The sequence below is a fragment of the Dendroctonus ponderosae genome, unplaced genomic scaffold (genome assembly GCF_020466585.1).
Source record: "Dendroctonus ponderosae isolate FM_Combo_2020 unplaced genomic scaffold, Dpon_F_20191213v2 Dpon_F_20191213_10, whole genome shotgun sequence".
NCBI classification, from domain to species: Eukaryota; Metazoa; Arthropoda; class Insecta; order Coleoptera; family Curculionidae; genus Dendroctonus; species Dendroctonus ponderosae.
Genome location: NW_026017111.1, coordinates 3762387 through 3785079, shown reverse-complemented (window position 1 = coordinate 3785079; position 22693 = coordinate 3762387). Strand labels below are relative to the sequence as shown.

At 37.4% G+C, this 22693-nt stretch overlaps 1 protein-coding gene and 1 long non-coding RNA gene across 4 annotated transcripts in view; one reads left to right on the top strand and one right to left on the bottom strand.

The window, feature by feature from the left end:
• LOC109534899 overlaps positions 1-22693 on the top strand; it is a 95069-nt gene that overhangs the window by 31182 nt on the left and 41194 nt on the right. For all 3 annotated transcript variants that reach the window (XM_048661921.1, XM_019900695.2, XM_048661922.1), the window contains exons 4-8: positions 4945-5260; positions 5320-5761; positions 11908-12075; positions 18048-18276; positions 19562-19776. In XM_048661921.1, coding sequence (XP_048517878.1) covers positions 4945-5260; positions 5320-5761; positions 11908-12075; positions 18048-18276; positions 19562-19776 — 1370 coding nt within the window. The remainder of the gene's footprint in view (positions 1-4944; positions 5261-5319; positions 5762-11907; positions 12076-18047; positions 18277-19561; positions 19777-22693) is intronic.
• On the bottom strand, positions 21857-22529 carry LOC125502743. Its single transcript, XR_007280503.1, has 2 exons — positions 22495-22529; positions 21857-22103 (listed from the first exon to the last, which is right to left on the bottom strand). It is a non-coding gene; the product is annotated as an uncharacterized LOC125502743 (long non-coding RNA).

Sequence of the window (22693 nt, the reverse complement as noted above, 5' to 3'; positions counted from 1 at the left end):
TACAGATTGATAAATAGTGCTCCTATTTCGCAATAAGAACGAATTATTTATCAGAAAGTAATCAACAACTATCACTTAGAGGGTATCCTGCGACACACTTAGGCTCATTTGTTGAAAAAATTTTTGAGGCGAAATACCCAAAAAGAAGATTGTAAAAAATAAATCCGCCTCAACAATATAGAACTTATCTACAGCTTAGATAAATCTGTTATTTCGAAAAAAGTTTTTCAACATTTTCCTCGTCTAGTTTATTTACAGGGTGGCCTTAAAAACTCAACTTTTCAGTCCTGCAGTGATAATTTTTTCTCTTAAACCGATTTTCAAAAGCTATACTTCATATTTAACCTGAAACTTTATGGTGGACTTGGGAAAATAATAATTCAATATACCGGGCTGCATGAACGAAGGAAATGTTTGTTTAGAATCGAAGATTTGGGGAGAAATTTTAATTTGAATAGTTTTTTGTGCAAGCCTGTACAAGGGATTTTTGGTGTTAAATTGTCTAAAAAGTTTTACCAGCAAAATATGTCCCAGACCGCCAAAATCGGTGCACGAGCAGAAAAGTGAACAAAACAAAACCAAAAAGCTGATTTTTTGAAACCACCCTGTAAATACTCCAGAAGGCCGAAGAATCTAGAAACGGTTTCGAGCTTTTTGGTTTATCTTCAAACTTTTGTTGAAGAGATCCAAAGAAATCTGAATTCGTCCAACTAGCAGCATGAAAACCGATGCGAAATTTTGCATATTTTCACTTGAGGCCCTGTAAAAAATGTATCTGGGGGCGTTAAATTTTCACCAAAACACTTGCTAACAGTGAAAAAGGGGCTCAATAATGCTTCAAACCGAAAGCAAATCGCTCGAAGCAATAAGAATTTATTTTGTTTTATTAGCGTTCATTTTGAGCAGTTTTGTCCGCTTCTCGTCAATCTAAAACTATCGCTCTGAAGATGTAGGCCACTCGTGCAAGCGAAACGCCAGAACAAACTCTCAGCCGATGCCAATAAAATGCATTTCCATATTCCGCAACACCTCGAGCCAATTAATCCAATCCAGAACTCAGTCGGCCACAATCCCACATCCTAATCAGTTGCGGTCAAACAGTTCTAGACATAAATTTGCATAGAGAATGAATGTGAGCATCAATCCATTAATGGCTTTGCTTATCTAGAGGATAGAAGAATAACGCACTAAAAACCTGACAAAAAAGTGGCAAACTAACACAAGCTTTTCTGCACGTTTGTCTTCAAACTTGCAAACCCTTCGACCGAGAAATTAATTCATGTTCATGTGGTAGTAGTGGCAACTTTTCCTGGCCTTATTTTCTTCTGTATTCACTTCACTATCGCGCTTTTATTTGTTCATATTTGTTTTTTAGATACTTTTTTTAATAAATTGACAAAAAAATTCTTAACACAAAGTATGTTTCCACATGATAAATGACTACACAAATGCGTAACACACCCAAAAAACATTGAGGTTTCCCTTTCTGTTTGAGCTGATTAATTAATTTTGCGCCCTACAAAAAACAGTTTTATAATTAATATTGAAATCGGTTTCCGCGTGTAAACAATGGAAATACATTTTCATGTTGTGTCGTTGTTTCGAAAATTTAACTGTTTTTTAGCAGCGAATAAATATGGAACAGTTATCTGTTTGTTGATGCAGTAAAACCTATTCAGTGGCCCTGAAATAATCCATTAATTCTGTTATTTTTTCAAAGTACACTGAAGCAAGGTCGCTCCTGCGTTTTGGATCAGATAGAGTATGATTAAATTACGTTTACGCCAGCCGATAACATGTTAACTGTAGTTTAGGGGAAAATTGCATGGCTTTTGTCAATTTTCCTGCATACTTCCACTTCTGGCTGCCATAAAGTGATTAAATTATTTCGTGTTTAACTTCAGCGTGGCTAAACGGGGCTAATTTCTCATGCCACTCGTAAAGATACACCTAAACTATGTGCCAATGTTGAGTTGAGCGTTGGAAGTTCACTTTTGGAGGYAGAAATAGGGACGAWACTGATGATGTTTTCCCRCCTTCAGGCCCTAGATAAAAATGGAAARAYTGAAGTCGAAAATTTAAAAATTGTTARAACTGGGCAAGTTTTGGCGTGAAAAATTGTTTSAGCCAATTTTCKASAACTCCGTTCTTATTGTTTGGGTTTTACCCAACCATMAAAACACTTTTTGAAGCTTGAAAATGTTCAATGTTTTCGCAGATGATTCGTCAAAAACGCGCGACTTTTCAATGGGAAAAGTGTTTTGCTTTGCGTCTTTTTCCGGATAAATCGGCTCGTAGTTCAGTTACTTTCAGCAATTTTCCAGTTCTGCAAAATATATTAGAAAACCTTAAAACCTCCCGGAGTTACATTTTTTAAGTTATAAAATCGACAGAGAACTGGGCAAGATTTGAGGCAAGGAATCATTCGTGTCGAATTTTTTTAATTTGCTAAATTTGTCCGGTTGTAGCGTCCTAAATTTCTGATTTTTTAAAACTTTTCAACGCATGTTTCAAAGCTCAAAATCTTCCATTTCTTCAATCTTTTGAATATTTTAAATCCGGTGAAAAAATTCGGGTTTTGAATGAAAGAGTGTTTTGTGTTTTGCTTTACAGTTATTTCCGGGTAAATCGGCTCGTAGTTCAGTTACTTTCAGCAAGTTTCCAGTTTTGCAAAATATATTAGAAAACCTTAAAACCTCCCGAAGTTACATTTTTTAAGCTATAAAATCGACAGAAAACAGGGGAAGAGTTAAGCGAAGGAACCCTTCATGTCGATTTTTTTTAATTTGCTAAATTTGTTCGGTTGTAGCGTCCCAAATTTCTGATTTTTGGAAACTTTTCAACGCATGTTTTGAAGCTCAAAATCTTCCATTTCTTCAATCTTTTGAATATTTTAAATCCGGTCAAAAAATTCGTGAGTTTTGAATGGAAGAGTGTTTTGTGTTTTGCTTTACAGTTTTTTCCGGGTAAATCGGCTCGTAGTTCAGTTACTTTCAGCAATTTTCCAGTTCTGCAAAATGTATTAAAAAACCTTAAAACGTCCCATAATTACAATTTTAGAAATTATGAAATCTACAGAAAACTGGCCAAGATTTGCCAAGGAACCTTGCGGGTCAATTTTTTTAAATTTGTTAAATTTGTCCGGTTGTCGCGTCCTAAATTTCTGATATTCCGAAAATCTTCAACATATGTTTAGAAGTCCAGAATCTTCAATTTTCTCAACAGTTTGAATATTTTAAATCCGGTTAAAAAATTCGTGAGTTTTGAATGGAGAATGTTTTTTGTTCTGCTTTGCGGGTAAATGGTCTGGTAGTTCAGTTACCTTCAGGAGTTTTCCAATTTAATTGGAAAAGCTAACCTTTTTCCTTTTGGTCAATTTTTCGAGCTGTAAAATCGTCACAAACTGGTCTCAATTTGACAGAACGAGTTTTTGGGTCAATTTTTTGAAAGTCTGTTAAATATATTCTATACAGTTCTTCAATATACGTTGTGAAGCCCAAATTGCTTTATTTCTTCTAAAAGTTTTAAATGCGTAAAAAAATGCGAGTTTTCAATAAACGAATATTTATTTCGCTTTGTTTGCCTGCTTTTTTTTCGTATAAATTGGCTCGTAGTTCAGTTAACTTTGGGAATTTGCCAAGTTCTTAAAAATTCACTAAAAACCATTAAATCCTCAGTTTTTCCAATTTTTGAAACTACAAAAACTGACCTAAATTTGGGCGACTGAATCGTTTGACCCAATTATTGAAAGTTTCTTAAACATATTCACTGATATTTTCACAATTTAAAGCCCAAAATCTTACACTATTTTTAGATTGAAAGCCGCAAAAACCGTGCTTTGAGCGAARGCGTTCTTTGGGGCAACTTTTTTAAAGCTTCCTAAAAATATTCCCTGGAGGCCCCGATAGTTTCAAATTCRGATTMATTTCTTACCAATAAAGAAAACCTGTGTTYCATCAGTAGCRTTTATATGTTGTGAGAGAGTTGGCAATCCATAYACTGTTTGAATAGTCAAAACTTCTCGATCCAGAAGATTAACAACTTCAAACAGTTTCAGCTACAGTTTCGCGTAAAATAAATTTCAAGTTTGCAAGTTCGTCCTGTGCATCCAGCTCGCAATTTACAACTTTTCAACTTGTATTACCATCCTTGCTGCATTTCAAAGAAGTTTTATTCAAAGTGGCTTATTTGGTTATTGCGGAGATTATTTCAGCTGTCCAGTTTAAAGTGTGTACGCTTGTCTGAGTTTTCTCGCCTTTTTTGCCAAGAAACTAGCAAAAATGTATTTATTTACATCACAGGGGGAATAAAAGTGCCAAAAAAAGGGCAATAAAGAATGTTTTTTATTAATATTCAAGTAGCCAGCTGAAAGATTTAGGCCCTGAATGAAACCCAATGATCCTTTAATCGGTTTTTGGGGTGAATCTTGTGGGAAAACCTTTCAGAGCCCGATTTTTTTATCGTCAAATTGCCGCAAACTTGTATCCCCAAAGGGATGATGATTGGAGTGGCATTCTTTATTGCGCTGGAGATTGAATGGGTAAAATGCCAATATGTTCGGTGAACCCTGTAAGAAAACAGATATTTATTTAGCTATTTGAACAAACAAAGTCTCTTCACGTTTTTTGGTAGTAGAAACATTCTTCTTGGCCATTTTCCCGATTTTTCCCACAATTTACTGAAGGGCGATAAAGTTGTAATTGTGTTGCTTGTGTAACAGTCTGCTTGTTAAGCTGGATCTTGTTGCGCCATCCTAATTATCCAGAGTTAAGCCAGGTGGACAAACATGCTGGAAGCGGCCCATAGAATTGCGGCTTAATTTTGCATAGACATAACAGTCTCCTTTCAGAACAGGTACGGGAGTGATAATTGGGAAAAGAAGGGAAGAAGGAAGAAAAGACATAGTTCGAGCTAATTAAAGGTGAAAACGTGTGTTTTTTCCAGAGCCAGCCAGTTCCCAAAGTGATAGTGATGGGATCGAGTACGGCCTCAGAAGCCACCATCAACACGTCCACAGACAGTTCGAACACAATTGTTACCACAGTGACTGCGACCGATGGAGAACTGACCGAAGGAAGCCTGGATACAGCCGAACAAGTCGACTACTTTTCTTCCGAGAATATTCTGGACGCCCGCTCGATTGCGGTGCTACAGCCAATCCCCGCTAGTCCCAAAACGCCAGCTACAGCCCGACAAGTTACTCCTCCCGCCTGTAGAAATCAAACTAAGTTCACTTTCGATGATGTGGAATCTTCTAAAGGTCAGTGGGTGTCTTCTGAAGGCGTTTGATTATTTACCGGGATCAGTTGTTTTGTTTAGGAGAAAAGACGCCCAAGGCGATCGCGCTAATCCATAGCCAGCAGTTCAATTTCGAAACAGCCGCGATCCCAATGGAAACGGAACCGACGCCTCCATTGGAGGAGAAAACGATGGAGAAACTGATGGACGAGCATATTAACAAGATCAAAACGGACGCGCTGCGTAGGAACAGCCACAAACAGAGCACACAGAACTACGAGCAATTGGATATCGAGAGCGACAGCAAACTGTATAATAGGGGGAAGCGAAACAGCGATGTGGGCGGCGTGATGAGCGACAGTAAGCTGAACAGTCAGCGCCAGCGGGAGAATCGCCGCAGCTTCAGAAGAAAACTGGACGTGAAGGAAGAGAAGACGGAAAGGACGTCGCCTAAGAGGCGAGTCGAGAGGGGGCCGAGCTCGTCCCCTGAGAATGAGACTGAGTCGCCTCGACCAAAGCAAAGGTAAGTTGCATTACTAAATTTCGTGTTTTTTGTCAACTTTTTGCTGTTTTCTAACAGAGCGAGCGGGAGCGCACATTTCTACGTCACAGGATAGAGCACCAAATGGCGCTTTTATAAGATAAAATAGGGCTTGAAAAGTCTTCAAAAATTCAAAATTTTACCCGCATTTTTTTTTTATCCCAATTGTGTGTTTGCGATTGGAGAAACTCTCCAAGATGATTAAGTTGTTCGGGTCGACAATACAGAAAATATCATCGGCTAAAGACCATCAATGCCGAAAAACGGACCAAAATTGGAGGAAAATTGTGATTTTTTCAGATCTGCAGCTTCCAGAGTGTTTGTTCGTGAGCTTGTTGGATTCCCAGCCACCTAGAGACGAAAATTATGTGTAAATGAAGCGTTCCCCGACAATTTTTGTTTCTTGAACAAATCGATCTCCACCCTTAGGAACATTTTGGAAAAAATGCGTTGCTTTCGATATAAGAAATTCTCAAAAATGCATTATAAAGTGTTTGCGTCAACAATGAGAAAAATATCGTCGTCCAAAAATTCTGAATTTCCAAAACGGGCTAAAATGAACAGAAAATGTCGATTATTTCTGAACTCAAGCTTCCGGTGCGTTCTTCCATGAGCTCGTTTGATTCATAGCCTCCTTGAGACGAAAATTATGTGGAATTTCAAGCGTTTTGAGACAATTTTTGTTTGTTGAAAAAATCCGTCTCCCCCCTTAGAAAAGTTTTGCAAAAAATACAAAATTTTACGTGTGTGTTTTTAGAACCCAATAGATTGCTTTCGACGGAAGAAAAATGTATTATTAAGTGTTTGCGTCAATGCATTATACTACATATAATACCATAAGACAAAAATCGTAGTCTAAAAATCCCGAATTTCCAAAAACGGCCTGAAATGAGTAGAAAATGTCGATTATTTCGGAACTGAACCTTTCAGTGTGTTTTTCCATAAGCTCGTTCGATTCCCTTTTATAGACGAAAATTATCTGGAATAATTTGAAGCGTTTTGAGGCGATTTTTGTTTGTTGAAAAAATCCATCTCCCCCCGTACGAAAATTTTGTAAAAAATACAAAATTTTACTTGTGTGTTTTTTGAGCCTAATAGATTGCTTTCCACGGAAAAAACTGTCCAAAATGTATTATTAAGTGTTTGCGTCAATAATAAGATAAAAATCGTAGTCTAAAAATCCCGAATTTCCAAAAACGGCCTGAAATGAGTAGAAAATGTCGATTACTTCGAAACTGAAGATTTCAGTGTGTTTTTCCATGAGCTCGTTTGATTCCCCGCCTTCTAAAGACGAAAATTAAGTGGAATTTGATGCGTTTTGAGGCAATTTTTGTTTGTTGAAAAAACCCATCTCCCCCTTAGGAAAATTTTGTAAAAAATACGAAATTTTACTTGTGGTTTTTTTGAACCCAATAGATTGATTTCGACGGAAGAAACTCTCCAAAATGCATTATTAAGTGTTTGCGTCAATAATAAGAGAAAAATCKTAGTCCAAAAACCCTGAATTTCCAAAAACGGCCTGAAATGGGTAGAAAAGCTCGATTATTTCGGAACTGAACCTTTCAGTGTGTTTTTCCATAAGCTCGTTTGATTCCTCGCCTTCTAGAGACAAAAATTACGTGGAATTTGAAGCGTTTTGAGGCAATTTTTGTTTGTTGATAAATCCATCTCCCCCTTAGGAAAGTTTTGTAAAAAATACAAAATTTTACTTATGTGTTTTTTGAACCCAATAGATTGATTTCGACGGAAGAAACTCTCGGAAATGCATTGTTAAGTGTTTGCGTCAATAATAAGACAAAAATCGTAGTCTAAAAATCCTGGATTTTCAAAAACGGCCTGAAATGAGTAGAAAATGTCGATTATTTCGGAACTGAAGCTTTCAGTGTGTTTTTCCATAAGCTCGTTTGATTCCTCGCTGTCTAGAGACGAAAATTATGTGGAATTTGAAGCGTTTTGAGGCAATTTTTGTTTGTTGGAAAAATCCATCTCCCCCTTTGGGAAAAATTTGTAAAAAGTACAAAATTTTACTTGTGTGTTTTTTGAGCCGAATAGATTGCTTTCCACGGAAAAAACTCTCCAAAATGCATTATTAAGTTTTTGCGTCAATAATAAGACAAAAATCGTAGTCTAAAAATCCTGAATTTCCGAAAACGGCCTGAAATGAGTAGAAAATGTCGATTATTTCGGAACTGAAGCTTTCAGTGTGTTTTTCCATAAGCTCGTTTGATTCCTCGCCTTCTAGAGACAAAAAATATGTGGAATTTGAAGCGTTTTGAGACAATTTTTGTTTGTTGAAGAAATTGTCCCCCACCTTTAAGAAAATTTAGGTAAAATATAAAAATTTTACTTGTTTGTTTTTTGAGCTCAATGGATTGCTTTCGACGTAAGAAGCTCTCCAAAACGCGTATTTAAAGAGTTTGGGTCACTAATAAGAAAATTATCGTAGGCAAAAATTGTGAATATGCAACACCGCTTTGAAATGGGTAGAAAATGCCGATTTTTCTGATTTCAAGATTGTTTTTTCCGTGAATTTGTTAGATTTTAGCCTCCTAGAGATAAAATATACGTCAAGAGAAGCGTTTACAAAAAATTTCATCGATGTCCACCCTTAGTAAAATTTCGGAAAAAAATCAAAATTTTACTTGCCTGTTTTTGAGCTAAATGGATAAGATAACTCCTCAATATGCACATTTAAAGTGTTTGAGTTTAGCCGCGATATTTGCCTCATTATTATCTGCACACATTTAACTGCAAAATTGAGGCAAAATTTCATGTTTTACGCAACGTTTTTTGCCAATTTCTCAGGCGCAGATTACGATACATCGTTAGTTAGTTTTTTTATGACTGGATAGAGCACTAAATGGTGATCACATTGTGTGACGCATCGCTTGTAACATATGGGCATTTTCCATGGCAAAAGCTAAAATTCCAAGAAATCTATAAGTTTTTCCATAGAAAACTGAGTGTTGAAAATTCCGCTGCCTTTGCGCTGTTCATGAATAGTTCTTGCCGACTCTCGTTTAACGCCTAGTTACCCTTTAGCAACATGTTAAGCATCTTGTTGTATATTTTGCGGATAATAATTCAATTGACTTGCAAACGTCCCTCTGTTCCAAACTGAAGCCAGTTTATTACACGTGAGTTTCGTTAAGGTTAATCCTTCAGGACGTTGCTGCTGTAAAGCAAGAGGAAACTTTTCCACTTTGCAACTTAGACATAGCTCATTCTGCCACATGTAATCATTGGATAAGAGCTCGGAACACATGCGAGGAAACTAAGGCAAACTTGCGGGAACGTATTGCAACCAACCGCCCATTATTTACCACGATTTAATACGCGCTTTAAGCGACTTTTTGAGGAAATTTAATTTCGAGTTTTCCCATTTCTCACCGCCGTCATAACGACCCGCAACTTCAATTACCTGTGCAGACATGTTTGTGTTAAACTGGCAAAAAATCAAAGATTTTATTGGTTAATTCCCGGGATTTGGACATTTTTTTATTGGGCGAAATGAGCAATCATCAAAGAGGTTTAGTGTTGAATAAATTCGGCGAATTGGCGGCAAAAGTGCCCGATTTGTAAACGTTTAAAAATAGTCTCTAAAAGAAATGTAGCGCGGTTGTTTGCAAAGCCCCACGCAACAATAAATTGCGGGTTTTAGGTTGAGTAATTTTTATTTATTATTTTGTAAATATGCATAGGGTGAAAACAAATGGAAATTTATCGGAAAATCTGCGGATTTATCGGAATAAATTGTTTGATTTATTTTCCGTATTACATCCACATTGGAAGCGATTTCCATTTGTTGCCAGATTGTTTCCATATTGTGCATCAAAATCCTCATTAGCAATTTGGTTTTCTACCCCAAAACGAAACATGCTCATACAAAGGCGATTCGTTTTATTGTCGGAGTCGAAACGACGCCAGGCGTCGATACAGATATCGATCTTCAGAGCGTCGTTATATGAGACGACGTCACTGTGCCAAGAAACATTTCACTTTACATTCTACCCTCATTTTATCACAATGCAAATGCGACTTTAAAACCCCACCAACACGAAGATAAATCATTATTTTCACCCCAACTGGCGCTGACAAAGTCGAGAGTTTTATTTATTATGTTTTGGCTGGAAAATACTTTCATAACTACCGATCTTCAAGGATGCAAGCTTGTAGCTGAGTTGTCTGGGATGGTTCAGCACGTTTTTCGATTGGTCTGGTTTTTGGCTGACATTTCTCTATTAGCTTGCAATTAATCAGCTCCTCCTTTACTTGCGGAACGTTGTCGTCTTCTGGACAGTTTTTCAGGCGAAAGTTCAATGCATCGACAGAAGGAACAGTGAGATTATGGGTTATCAAAAATAAGAGGTTTTCGGGATTTGTAAGAAAGTTTAAAAACTTTCAGCCTGAAACAAGTTCTCTAGAATGACCGATTTTCGAGTTGGTACCTGACCGGAATTGAAATGTAGAATTTTTTAAATGAGATGGTTATTTTTTGGTGCAGCATCAACAAGCTGGTAAAAGTCAGAAATTTACGCGATTTACGGCGAAATTTCCGCGTGTTGAACTTCGAGTGTCTCGCATAAGATATGTGAATTTCAGCTCACCACCTCTAGTGCGTTTAAAGTTAGGAATTTCTAAAAGAGGGTGTGCATTTGACTGAAAATGTTCATTTTCGGCCCAACATTTACAGGGTTGGAAAAACTCGCGATTTCATCCGCTTTCATTGGCACTCTAAGACGTCTCAATATCGTGTGCCTTCTATAGGGTGTCCCAATTTCAAAGGCCTACCGGTTCCAGGTTAGAAGGTGGAAATTTTCAAGGCCAAGCGTGTAATTGCGTGAAAATGTTCATTTCAAACTCCTCATTTACGGGAGTGGCAAAAATCAGCATACGATGTAACTTAAAGGGGAAAGTCAGTGCTTTGAGATCCCGATATGCTCTAAAAGGGCTGAAAGTTTCAAGTTGCTATCTGCCCTGCGTTGGTAGTTAGGAGATTTCAAAGGAGAGCGCGAAGTTGAGAGAAAATGTTCAATTTGAGCCCATTATTTACAACGCAGTCAAAAAACATAATACTTTGCAATTAATGGCAAGTTTCCTGTGTATAGCTTGAAGTATTTCCTATTGCGTGTGAAAATTCGAAATTCCTAGCAGCACTGGATTAGAAGTTATAAATTTTTAAAAAATTTCGAAAAATGTCAATTTTTTAATGTGGGCAAAAATTAGTTTGATTTGCTATGTCAGAAGCAACTGCACGCCGATACGTCCAAAATGTCTTCTATCGGGTGTATAAAAATTGAAGTTGCCATCGGCCCTGGATATGAAGTTAGAAAATTTGAAAGGAAATTGTGCAGTTGGCTGAAAATGTTCATTTTTGGCCGTAAAAACCGACTATTCGTTGCAATTTTAATGGCAATTTCTCTATGTGCAGCTGGAAGCATCTTCTACCGCAGGTGGATATTTGCAATGCGTAGCTGCTCTGGATTAGAAGCTGCAGCTTGTCTAAAAATGTCGAAAAACGGCAAATTTTACAGCAAAACTTACTCGGAATTTACAAAATTAAGAATTTTTAAAGGAGAGCGTGCAGTTTAGGGAAAATGGCAATTTTTGGTCCACATCGTACATGACTGTAAAAATCAGTACTAATTGCGATTTGACCGAAAATTTCCTCATGTGCAGTCTGAAATATTGTCTATAGAGGCAGAAAATTTCAAGTTTCTGGCTGTTCTGAGTTCAAAGTTGGGATTTTTCAAGGGACAGCTGTTATTTACAAAATTGGCAAAAATCAGCTTGATTGGTGATTCCCTTGCACTGTGGAACAAAGAACAATTTATTCATGGCGCTAATGGAGATGAATTTGCGAGACATCGAACTGAAATGAAACTCAATGGACAACAAATTCAATTTCAGGCACGATTTAGTGAATCAAAGCGGTCAATCGCATGTTTTCCTGTGCGATTTTTATCAATGTTTGCTTGAAACAGCACTGATTTTTATGCAAAGCAAAGGCTTGTTTGAAAAACTGTGAATTTCAGCTGTTTGACCAATTTAAGTGATTTTTTTCGCTAAATGATGGTTAAATTTACAAAAAAAAAATTTCAATAGGTTTTCATGTTGCTTTTTTTCAGGCACAAAAAGGCGGCACGCAGAAACACGTCAACGGGCAGTACAAAGTCGCGCACTACCGAAAAATTTGTGTACGACCAAAAGCACGTTGCCAAATTTCGAACCAATCCCGGGACCAGTCAATCTCACGTGACGCCACCATTGCCTGATCTACGTGTTGATTTTTTCAAGTAAGTGAATCCTGGACTTAGAGTCATATGTGGCAACAGTGCATGTTTCGCACTTGGATAAAAATGATAAAAAGTGTATTGTTTAGTCCAGATTTGCACCAGAAAATTAATTAATTAAAGTACTGAGAAGGATTCTCAATAGCTCTTCTTTGTCCTCCCTGTCATACCGAGCCAGATGGAAATAAATAAATCATGATGGCATTAATCTAACTGATTCAGATGCGTACACTTAATGAGATTGAAAACATTGAAGCTCCCATTTCTGTTTGGCTCGTTAATAGTCGTTGTCTTTCAGGCCTTGAACGAAAAATAATTAACAAGACGATTTATCATTTTTCTTCCGTTCTGTTTTCGCCGGCGCTCAAATATGAAACGAGCGAAAATTGCTAAACACGAAAATTACAAAGGTCTCTTTGAGCACGGTTTAATAATAATTTATCGCCAGGGTCGTCGGAAAGTTTTATTATATTCCTCGTGGACACTTTCCGCCTTTTTTATGTTCGCGATTCTCAAAGTGGCAGTCATGAACATGACTGGCTGTCTCATTTTCACTTTTCCGGAGTCTTATCGTAAAGTGTAAATTTTTCCCCCTTTTGCCAGGAAGAATTTGCATTTTTCTTTGCTCTAATGCCAAGCAATTATTCATTGTGAGTTCAGGCTCTTAAGTGGTGAGATTATTGTTAAGCGCTTAAGGAGAAAATTTGCATAAAACTGGAAATTTTCTTGCCTGCCTTCAGACACAGTGAATCATAACTTTCAAGGGAAATTTTTGAAAAAGTCTCTTTGGCTGGAAATGTCTGGCAGGTTCCATTATTTTTCGGCTACTTAGGGGAAGCGATTGCCACGAATAAAAAAAATTGTCAAGGGCAAACCAAAAATTTCTCAAGCCTGCCCAGAATATCACTCGAAAGAGAAAAGGCTTTAAATCAGGAAAACCTCACTTTTATAGGAAATTTCTGAGAGTTTCCATGATTTTTTCAGAAACTAAAGCGAAGCGATTCGTCAGTGGACAACATAGATTTTTCAAAAATTCGCTAAGAAAAATTAAAAAATTCTTGAATACGGCCCATAACATCGCTCAAAAGAGCAAATCGGTTGCTTTAAGTGAGGAAAGCGTCACTTTTATAGGAAATTTCTGAGACTTTGCAGGATTTTTTCAGAAACTAAAGCGAAGCGATTCGTCAATGGACAACATAGATTTTTAAAAAATTCGCTAATAAAAATAAAAAAATTCCTGAATACGGCCCATAACATCGCTCAAAAAAGCAAATCGGTTGCTTTACGTGAGGAAAACCTCACTTTTATAGGAAATTTCTGAGAGTTTGGAGGATTTTTTCAGAAACTAAAGCAAAGCGATTCGTCACTGGACAACATAGATTTTTCAAAAATTTGCTAGTAAAAATTAAAAAAATCCTGAATACGGCCCATAATATCGCTCAAAAGAGCAAATCGGCTGCTTTAAGTGAGGAAAACCTCACTTTTATAGGAAATTTCTGAGAGTTTGCAGGATTTTTTCAGAAACTAAAGCGAAGCGATTCGTCAATGGACAACATAGATTTTTCAAAAATTCGCTAATAAAAATAAAAAAATTCCTGAATACGGCCCATAACATCGCTCAAAAGAGCAAATCGGTTGCTTTACGTGAGGAAAACCTCACTTTTATAGGAAATTTCTGAGAGTTTGCAGGATTTTTTCAGAAACTAAAGCGAAGCGATTCGTCACTGGACAACATAGATTTTTCAAAAATTTGCTAATAAAAATCAAAAAATTCCTGAATACGGCCCATAACATCGCTCAAAAGAGCAAATCGGCTGCTTTAAGTGCGGAAAAACTCACTTGATTAGGAAATTTTTTGGGAGTTTCCAGGATGTTTTCATTTACTAAGCGAAAGCGATTCGCTGTTGCTAAGACAGACGGATTTTGAAAAAATACCAAAGAAAAACCCAAAAATTTCTCAAACCTGCCCAGACTATCACTCTAAAGAGAAAATCGGCGGCCTTTAAATGAGGAAAGCGTGACTGTAATAGGAAATTTCTGGGACTTTTTTGTAGAAACTAAATCGAAGCGATTGGTCGTTGGACAACACGGGTTTTTCGAAAATTCGCCAAGGAGAAACAAAAAATACCTGAATACGGTCCATAATATCGCTCGAAGGAGAAAATCGGCAGCTTTAAGTGAAGAAAAACCCACTTGGACAGGAACTTTCGGGGAATTTCCAGTATTTTTTCGGTTCTGAAGCTGAGGCGAGTGGACGTTGGGAAACACAAAGTTTTCAAAAATTTGACAAGAAAAGGCCAAAAATATATCAATCTGGTTCATACTATCACTCGAAAGAGGAGATCCAGTGCTTTAAGTGTGGAAATACGCAATATTATAGGATATTTCTCGGGAGTTTCCAGGATTTTTTCAGTCAGGAAGAGCAAGAAGTCAGGAAGTTTTTCAGTCAGGAATATCATGTGACCATGTTTTTCTTTTGACTTTTTTCACTCTTCTAATTACCGGAGTCTCCGATAGCCAGAAAATCCATCATCATCAGAACCGTAATCCGCTTCAAACTACATAAGAAATAATGATTTCTGATTTTGCAGGAAATTTTGATTAGTTCTAGTCAAGTAGTAGAAGCTGAAGGAAAATGCCTCTTTCTTTCTTACAGAGCAGGAGAAGAGCTACTGTTCTCAATTAAACCCCTTTAGAATAATAGGGCTAATTTTGTGAAAATAGATGTTATATGACTATTCAAATTGAAGTGTTCCTGCGGATAACGACAAGGGAAATGGAAGTAATTTGGATACAAATTATCGTCCCGGAAAGGGCTTAGTATGTAAATTTTCGAATATTCCTAATTTCACTTTCACTTCGGCCTTCCCAAGCTCGAAGCCATTCCTTCGGAATTCCTGCAGTATTAGGCCGATTAGAATGCATAATTACTTCCACTAATAGCGCGTAACTTTGGAGATTTTCGAACAAATGCTTTGCAGAGATTTTCGGGCGATTAGAGCTGAGCGACACTTAATAGAGTGAATTTGGAGCAGCAGCAGTGGGTGGAGCGAGTTGGAAAAGCTTAACCCAAGGATGAGTGATTAAAAAAAAATTATCTCGCGTTTGCACCGATTATGAAACTTCTCCAATTTTCACAGCAGCAAGCTATTTAAAGATTTCCTGCTAAACATTTCCACATAGTAGTACGTCGACGGTCAAAACTGAACAGGTGCTTATTTTTATCTGGTTTTTTGTGTTGCATCACCTGTACCGCTATTTTGCTTGGGGAAAATAGCGGAAAAACTTAGCTGAGTTTTACCGATTTTCCGGCGAAACGTGCTTTTGATTAATTGTATTTTGTAAAATTTCAATACTGGGAATAGCGGGCTTGCGAAGCGCCAGAAAAATACAGGTCATGTATCTGTTTATTCCATTGGCACTGGCAAACTCATTTTAACGGGAAATATAATAATGTAATCACGGGAAATTTGCAAATAGGATTCTAGTAAATTATGCGTGTGTTGTTTATTTTTTGCGATTTGCATTTTTGCTCAGAGAGGARGAAAATTATARATTTTCTGCTGCGTCGTTTTTTTTGCGCTAAATAAATAAAAAACTAGTTCTTCTTCAGTTAGATTTGCTTCGTTTTTTGGCTCTCTGGAGTCTGCTAGCAATGGCTTTGTTAACAAGACAAAAGACGATTAATTTCCGTTCATTCCACGCAAGATATCAACTTTCAAACGATGCGGAAAATACACAAATATTTGTTTGAAATTATGCTTTCTTGGGGCTCTTTATCAGTTTCGTATAAATTTATTGTTGGTAAATTGTGCAGCTCGAGTTGATTCCCTGAAGGATTCATGACGTTAATGAACCTGAAGAATTCCTTCGAGGGTTCACCTTCTTTGACTCGTCAACACTGCGTGGAACTTCAGTTTCCAACCATTTTATTGTCATTCAATTACGCAAAGATTTATTTTATTAGTTGCAAAATAGCAATTTTGACTGCTTTCGTTTCATCTAAGATATGGAAGAAATAGGAATGAACCAGCAGCAAAAACGTTGGAAAACGAAATGGATAACAATGAGCAGCAAACAGGAGAATATATGAACAAGAGAAGCATGACAATGCATACATTTTTCCGGAAAATTTAATGCAAAACCAACCCACTTTGCGTTTGTAGTTTCTGTTTTAATAATAATTTATGGTCGATAGCCTTTTTCTGTAGGAAATAAAGATTATTTATATATATATAATAATTTACTTGGTTGCATTAATCCTGATTTTCAATTTGCTTTTTCATTCGTTAATGTTGGGGTCACGATTTTGCTGCTTGAAAGTCTCCGATGGCTTTTCTTATCAGAATTAATTTTATTTTTTGCCAACAAAACTTTGAAATGAACGAAAGAATGGCAATAATAAAAAATGCAAGATTGGACGCGAAGTCGCATAAATGTGGACTTTAAGAGCAAAAGTAATGGAATACATATTAAACATTAAACTAAACAAAGGAATAATGCATAAAACCATTTGAAAAGGAGCGTTGAGTGTGCAAAACTGAAAAACACTAACAAGGTTACATAATATAGCAAACTAGATGTAAAGAAAGCGAAAGCTAAAAAAGGGCTTAAAAAACTAGTTTTCTGACAAATTGCTGACCAAATTAAGTTGCATGAACTTCGTTTAAATTTATGGTTAAATTCGCAAAAGAGTAATTAATTTTCTCGATATTCTACAGAGAAATTTTCCAATTCTAAGCACAAAGGAAGGAACTAGAACCGAAACAATCAAGAAGCAAGTACAAATCAAAAATGACTTTTGGAAGACGACCAGAAGAATGTAGGAGAACTTAAAGAAAACACAAATCTTCCTTCTGATTTTTCCAGATTTAAGCTAAAAAATTTGCCAAATAAACGGTTGAAAATAGAGAGTCGAAGTGAAACTTCACACGCAGTGTGTGCATGTGAAGGCGGACTATCCTCATTCAGCTAGTAGCTAAATCTTCCGAAGTTTTCGTGCCTTCAAATATTTTAATCTGCAGAAGATTTTTGGGAATATTCTGTGTGTCTGCGGAGGCAGAAAGTCGGCCTTTCGCTAGTAGAGAAATATTCCAAAGTATTGGTGTGTTCAAATATTTCAGTCTGCTAACGATTTTCCAGAATTTTCCGTATGCGTATGTGAAGGCAAAAATGGCCTTCAGCTAGTAGCAAAATTTTTCAAAATGTTGGTGTTTTCAAATACCTGTTAAAGGTTTTCAAGGATTTTCGGTTAGTGTGTGTGCGAAGGCAGAAAATCGGCCTTCAGCTACTAGCTGAATCTTCTAAAGTTCTGAGGTCTTCAAATATTTTAATCTGCTGAAGGATATCGAAAATTATGTGTGTGTGAAGGCAAAAACGGTCTTTAGCTAGTAGCCAAATATTTTAGTCAGCTAAATATTTTTGAAGGTCTTCAGTCTGTGCGTGTGAAGGCAGACAATCCTCATTCAGCTAGTAGCCAAATCTTGCAAAGGTTTCGTGCCTTCAAATATTTTAATCTGCCAAAGATTTGCGAGATTTTCTGTGTGTCTGTGAAGATGCCGCAGTATTTAGGTAAAGAAAAATTTGAAAAACGTCTCCCAAAAGTACGTTAATCATTCCTTTGTAAGCCTTTGTTAAAAACCAATGAATCTTCATCGGGTGTTGGTACTGAAAGTAATTTTTCAGCTTTCCAGTGTTGAGAATTTGTTGGTTTTTCCAAACATCAGTACCTATCAGGCTTTATTTTCTTAAGCGTTTGTTTCGCCGGCCAACTAAAAATGTATGATACAAAAACAAAAATAAGATTTTGACCCACAATTGGATTTTGTGGAAGCAGCTATTTTCGCCCGCCAGGTCCCCGTCTAATTAAAATGTGTATTTCCCGCAACTGGCCCGATAAGTTTTTCGGGGATTTATTTAAAAAGTTGACGATTCGAATTTAAGCGTTTGGTCACGCTCATTCATCGTTTTTTCAGCGAATCGTTGGACCGACGCCGCAGCAGCATCCTAGACTCGTTGACGACGCCGACGCTGGGCGCCGCATTGGAAAAACGGGGCAGCGTGTGCTTAAACAAATGCCTTAGAGAGGTGGGGGCGCAGCTGGACGCCTCCAATCCATCGGCTACTTCTCCAATAAATGTCACAACCAATCCGTTGGAGAATCCGTTGCATTTCGGCCGGAAAGCTCCCCAAGCAACAATCGTGGTTAGTAGCCTACTTCTTTGTCCTATTGTGTGTTTGGTTTAGTGACTTGTTTGCGCAACAAAGACTTTTCCGGTTGGTTTCGCGGCTGACACCATCCAGAGTGCTGCACGAGGTCACCGAACAAGGTAAGACAGGAGAGAGTGCGATTTTCTCTTTGGAAGCTTTGGCTGAATAAAACGCAACAAAGAAATGAAGCCCAGCTGGACTGACAGGTTAAATACCTGCAACTCTCTTGTGAAACTCTTGGGAGAGATGCAAAATTTCCTGATGTTGCCTGAACGTGAAAATTTCGTGTCTCACTTTCATCAAATCTTCGATTATTTTGGTCAGGATTTCCATCGTTTTCTTGGGAAGCAACCAAGTTCCTATGCAACTTTTTACACATACAGACTAGTAAGTGTCTATTGAAAGTGGGGCGATTTGGACAGAATTTAGTGCAACAGTTGAGCCCTAAACTTCAGCAGAAGAAAATCGAGCCAAACACTCATTAATTAACAGCGTTTGGTTCCATTCGGAGCAGTGCCCACTTCAAACAAGATTTCATTGCAGAAGTTCACCCATTCGCAGAAAAAACATCTAAACACGTTTCACTTGCAATGTCTAGTTGCATTTAAAAAAAAAATTTGATTAAAGTAAATCTTGAACGATTTTGTATCGTGTTGTGACCGCAGGGCAAATTTATCATTTTTAGTTCAAGATCCAGTAGAAGAACAACATCTTTTAGATTGTCTAGTTCTACAAGCGCTATTTTCCTCAATTGAACATTACCTGCCGTTCTTAGCGCCCAAAACAAGATTGGTATTCCGGCCCAAATTCCAAACAGAAATAAACCTGAAATTCCCTTCGAACAAACACACTTTTGGCACTGTAGACGCCATCATCCACGCACAGTAAAACCTGCAAAAATTCAGCTGAAAAATACATTAACGGATTTCAAACACTACAATCAGTGCGTTTTAGTGTTGAACTTAAAATTTGCACTCTTCAGGTTTTGGCATGTTTTCGTCAAATCGCGTGAGTACATTATAACCATCCTGTTAACAAATTTGCCCTGCAAGTAATCAAGCCGAGTTCAAAGTGAACCATGAGAAACAAAGCAGTCGTCTGATAAACTCATTAAACTGGGCGTATAATTAGGTGAAGGTTGCAACTAGTATTTATTTTGTTTGTTGGCGAAATTTCAGCATTAGGGTTACCTAGATTGGCGTGTTTTGGATCGCAATCATGTTCACACCGATCGGTATTTCGTCTGGAAAGTAATCAAGAATTATCTGGGTTTTTCCAGGTGCAACAAGCTTCGCTATCGCTTGATCACGCCAACATCACATCGACGATTTTGCTCAAGAACGGGAACGATTTTCTGGGAAACGTGCATACCGTTCAGGAGGCAAATGCGGCTAAACTTGCTGCCTTGAAGAGCCAAAAAGAGGAGAATATGAAGCAGCTGTTGGACGTCGCGAATAACTTAACTCTAGAGGAGATTCACGATTTTGAAATGAGGTAAGTGGACCCAGCATTCATATACTTATTTAACGGCGCTGATTGAAGTTTTCCACACAATTTTTCTCAGAAATTGATAAAAATTGCCAACAAAGAGTGGAATTGGAAGGAATTTAAACGAAAATTATATAATTTAAAGCCACGAATAGCACTGGGTTCGTGTCGATGTTTGCGGTTAAAACTGAATCTGCAATGCTCAGTTCATTAAAAACATTGAATTGTACAAGTAACASGATAATTMGCRTGGATTGACTTGGATAAAATTGCTTAAAATTACAATTCGAAATCAAATTRAAAATTATTACGAAAGATTACGATTATTATTACAGTGGCTGTTGAAGATTCGAGAAAAAGAGGACTGTCCGCTCTTGAAATCCCCCGAAAGACTTTCGCGCACTTCTTCAGCTGCTCCCTCGGTTATTTCCGGTAATCGTTGAAAATCAAAAAGACAGTCCGATAGTCTTTTTCATAGTCTTCCTCTTTACTCTACTCACTTTTTCTGGCAGACTGTCGCTGTTGAAGATATGCGCCAAAGAAAACTATTCGCTCTTGAAAACTGACTTTTGCGCACTTATTTACCTGATGCCTTAGGTGTTTCCGCTGATCATTAAAAACCAAAAATACCGGCCGATAGTGTTTTTCATGGCCTTCTACTTTGCTTAAGACACTTTTTCTGGCAGACTGTCGCTGTTGGCAATATGCGCAGAGGAGGACTGTCCGCTCTTGATGTTGCCAGAAAGGCTTTCGCACATTTCTTCAGCTGCTCTCTCGGTTMTTTCCCATGAATACTGAAAAGGACGAAGACAGTCCGATAGKCGTTTTGATAGTCTTCCACTGTGCTCTAGACACTTTTTCTGGCAGACTGTCGCTGTTGGAGATATGCGCAAAGGAGGACTGTCCGCTCTTGATGCTGCCAGAAAGGCTTTCGTACATTTCTTCAGCTGCTCTCTCGGTTATTTTCTTCAAGACCCTTTTCCTGGCAGACTGTTGCTGTTGAAGTCATTCGCAAAAAAAATTAAATTATTGTTTGTTCACTACTTGTTTTTCTCAATGAAATCGATTTAATCCTAAGTTGTGCCTCTCCCTGAGCGTCGTGCAAGCAACACTGAAAAGTCTGCTGAATCGCCCTTAAACGTGGTTTTAACCAAATTTCTCGTTGATTTATGGCAATTTTACTGAACCTGGACTTCTGAGGATTTAGGAAAAAAATCAGGCTTTTAGTTGCCGCTTTCGAAGCGCGGTTTTTGACTAGTTTCAAGTAAAAAAGTTTCGATTTTAGCGCCCCGATTAGCTTTTTTGGTTAGGCGTCACTGTTTTCGTCGTCAAATGTATTCAGAATAGAGAAATTAAATCTGATTTTTTTTCACTAAAATTTACTTTTACCAAGTTATTGAAGTTCAAGCGACAATTATTCTCATTAATTCCGCGGTTTTGTATGGGAAAATGCCATTTGGAGGTTTCGAGTGATGCACCAATTGCAACGCTTTCGGAAAAACCACATTTTGTTGTCGCTTTCACCGAAAAACCCGCAAATATTTCCACTGGTAAATGGCGATTTAAATCGGCAAGTTTTGATTGCGTCCTTTTTTCACCGCAAATGTTTTTTTGAGACAGATCCTAAACGTGAACAAAAAATGTTTGTCTCTAATTTGTTTGCAACTTGCACAGGCCAGAGCCAAAGAGTCAAAGAAAGCCCTAACAATATTACGCGAAATTTTGTGCCTCTGGTACAACTAAAAATGCTGCAGCTTCATATCAAAGCCAAACAAACCCTCCAGAGAAAGTCCCTGTAGCGTGAAAAATATTGCGCAGCGAAATATGATGAAGAGTTTCAATGTGTTGAATAGAAAATCAGCCAGATGCTTTCTTTGCGGACAAAGCCATGCTTGAGGGAAACTCGTGGAGGGTTTTGATAATTCTCCTGCACAAAGCCACATTTCGGAATTGCGAACGCAATTAGGGTTGCAAGCCTGACGCAGTTTATAACGCGGCCAATTAACTGATCAATTCAGGCCAATAAATGTATTTTTGGCACTAAACTTTCAAACATGTAAACGATCGGACATAAAAAACAATCACATTTAACGGCTGGAGTATTTATGCGTCTCAATTTAATATATATTCTTGTTATTCGATTTAGTTGGGTTCACTATCGGATTGTTTCAAAGCGTGCATTATTTACTCACGCACTAAATCTGTTATTTATATATATATTTGTCTTTTACAGTAAGGAACTTTGGTCTTAGTCTTGTCAGATGTTAACGTTGCAAATTCTTCAGCTTGTTGGTGATTTGCTGCAAAATTTGCTCCTGCAGAAAGCCAATGCCCTAAAAATACCAAAATGCACTCAGTTTCTTTACGGACTTCCGAAGCATTCAGTGCTTTAGCTGTACAGTTTATTTTCAAAACCCCTTAATAAATAATCGGAAGCTGCCACTATCCTTCATATAAAGTGGAAAAATGTTACAAGGTCGAGCAAAGCAATAAAAACAAACCATCAAAACGTTACCAGTCAATAGATGGCTAATTTATGACCGTCATCGATCTATAGGAGTTTTCTCGACCCGAGATTCACATTAGCGACGCAAAAAAATATAAAAGAGTATATTTTAAATAAATGTGTCTTGAATTTCACGCCACTTATAAATTGTTTTTCTTTGGAAAAATTAGATTGATTACGAATAATTTTTGCTCTATTATATAGACTTTTTACGATACCTTTTTTAACCATAATCGGCTGATTTGAGTCGAAATTCAAATATCGGTTAGTATGAGTAGGTTTTCTATAGGCCAAGGTTTCGAAATTGTTTAAATTTTTCTTTATTAATTTAAACAATGAGATTAAGTCAAAGTCACATAACTGACAATTATTTGCACAGACGAATTATCAGAGCGAATTTTCATATATTGTATTATC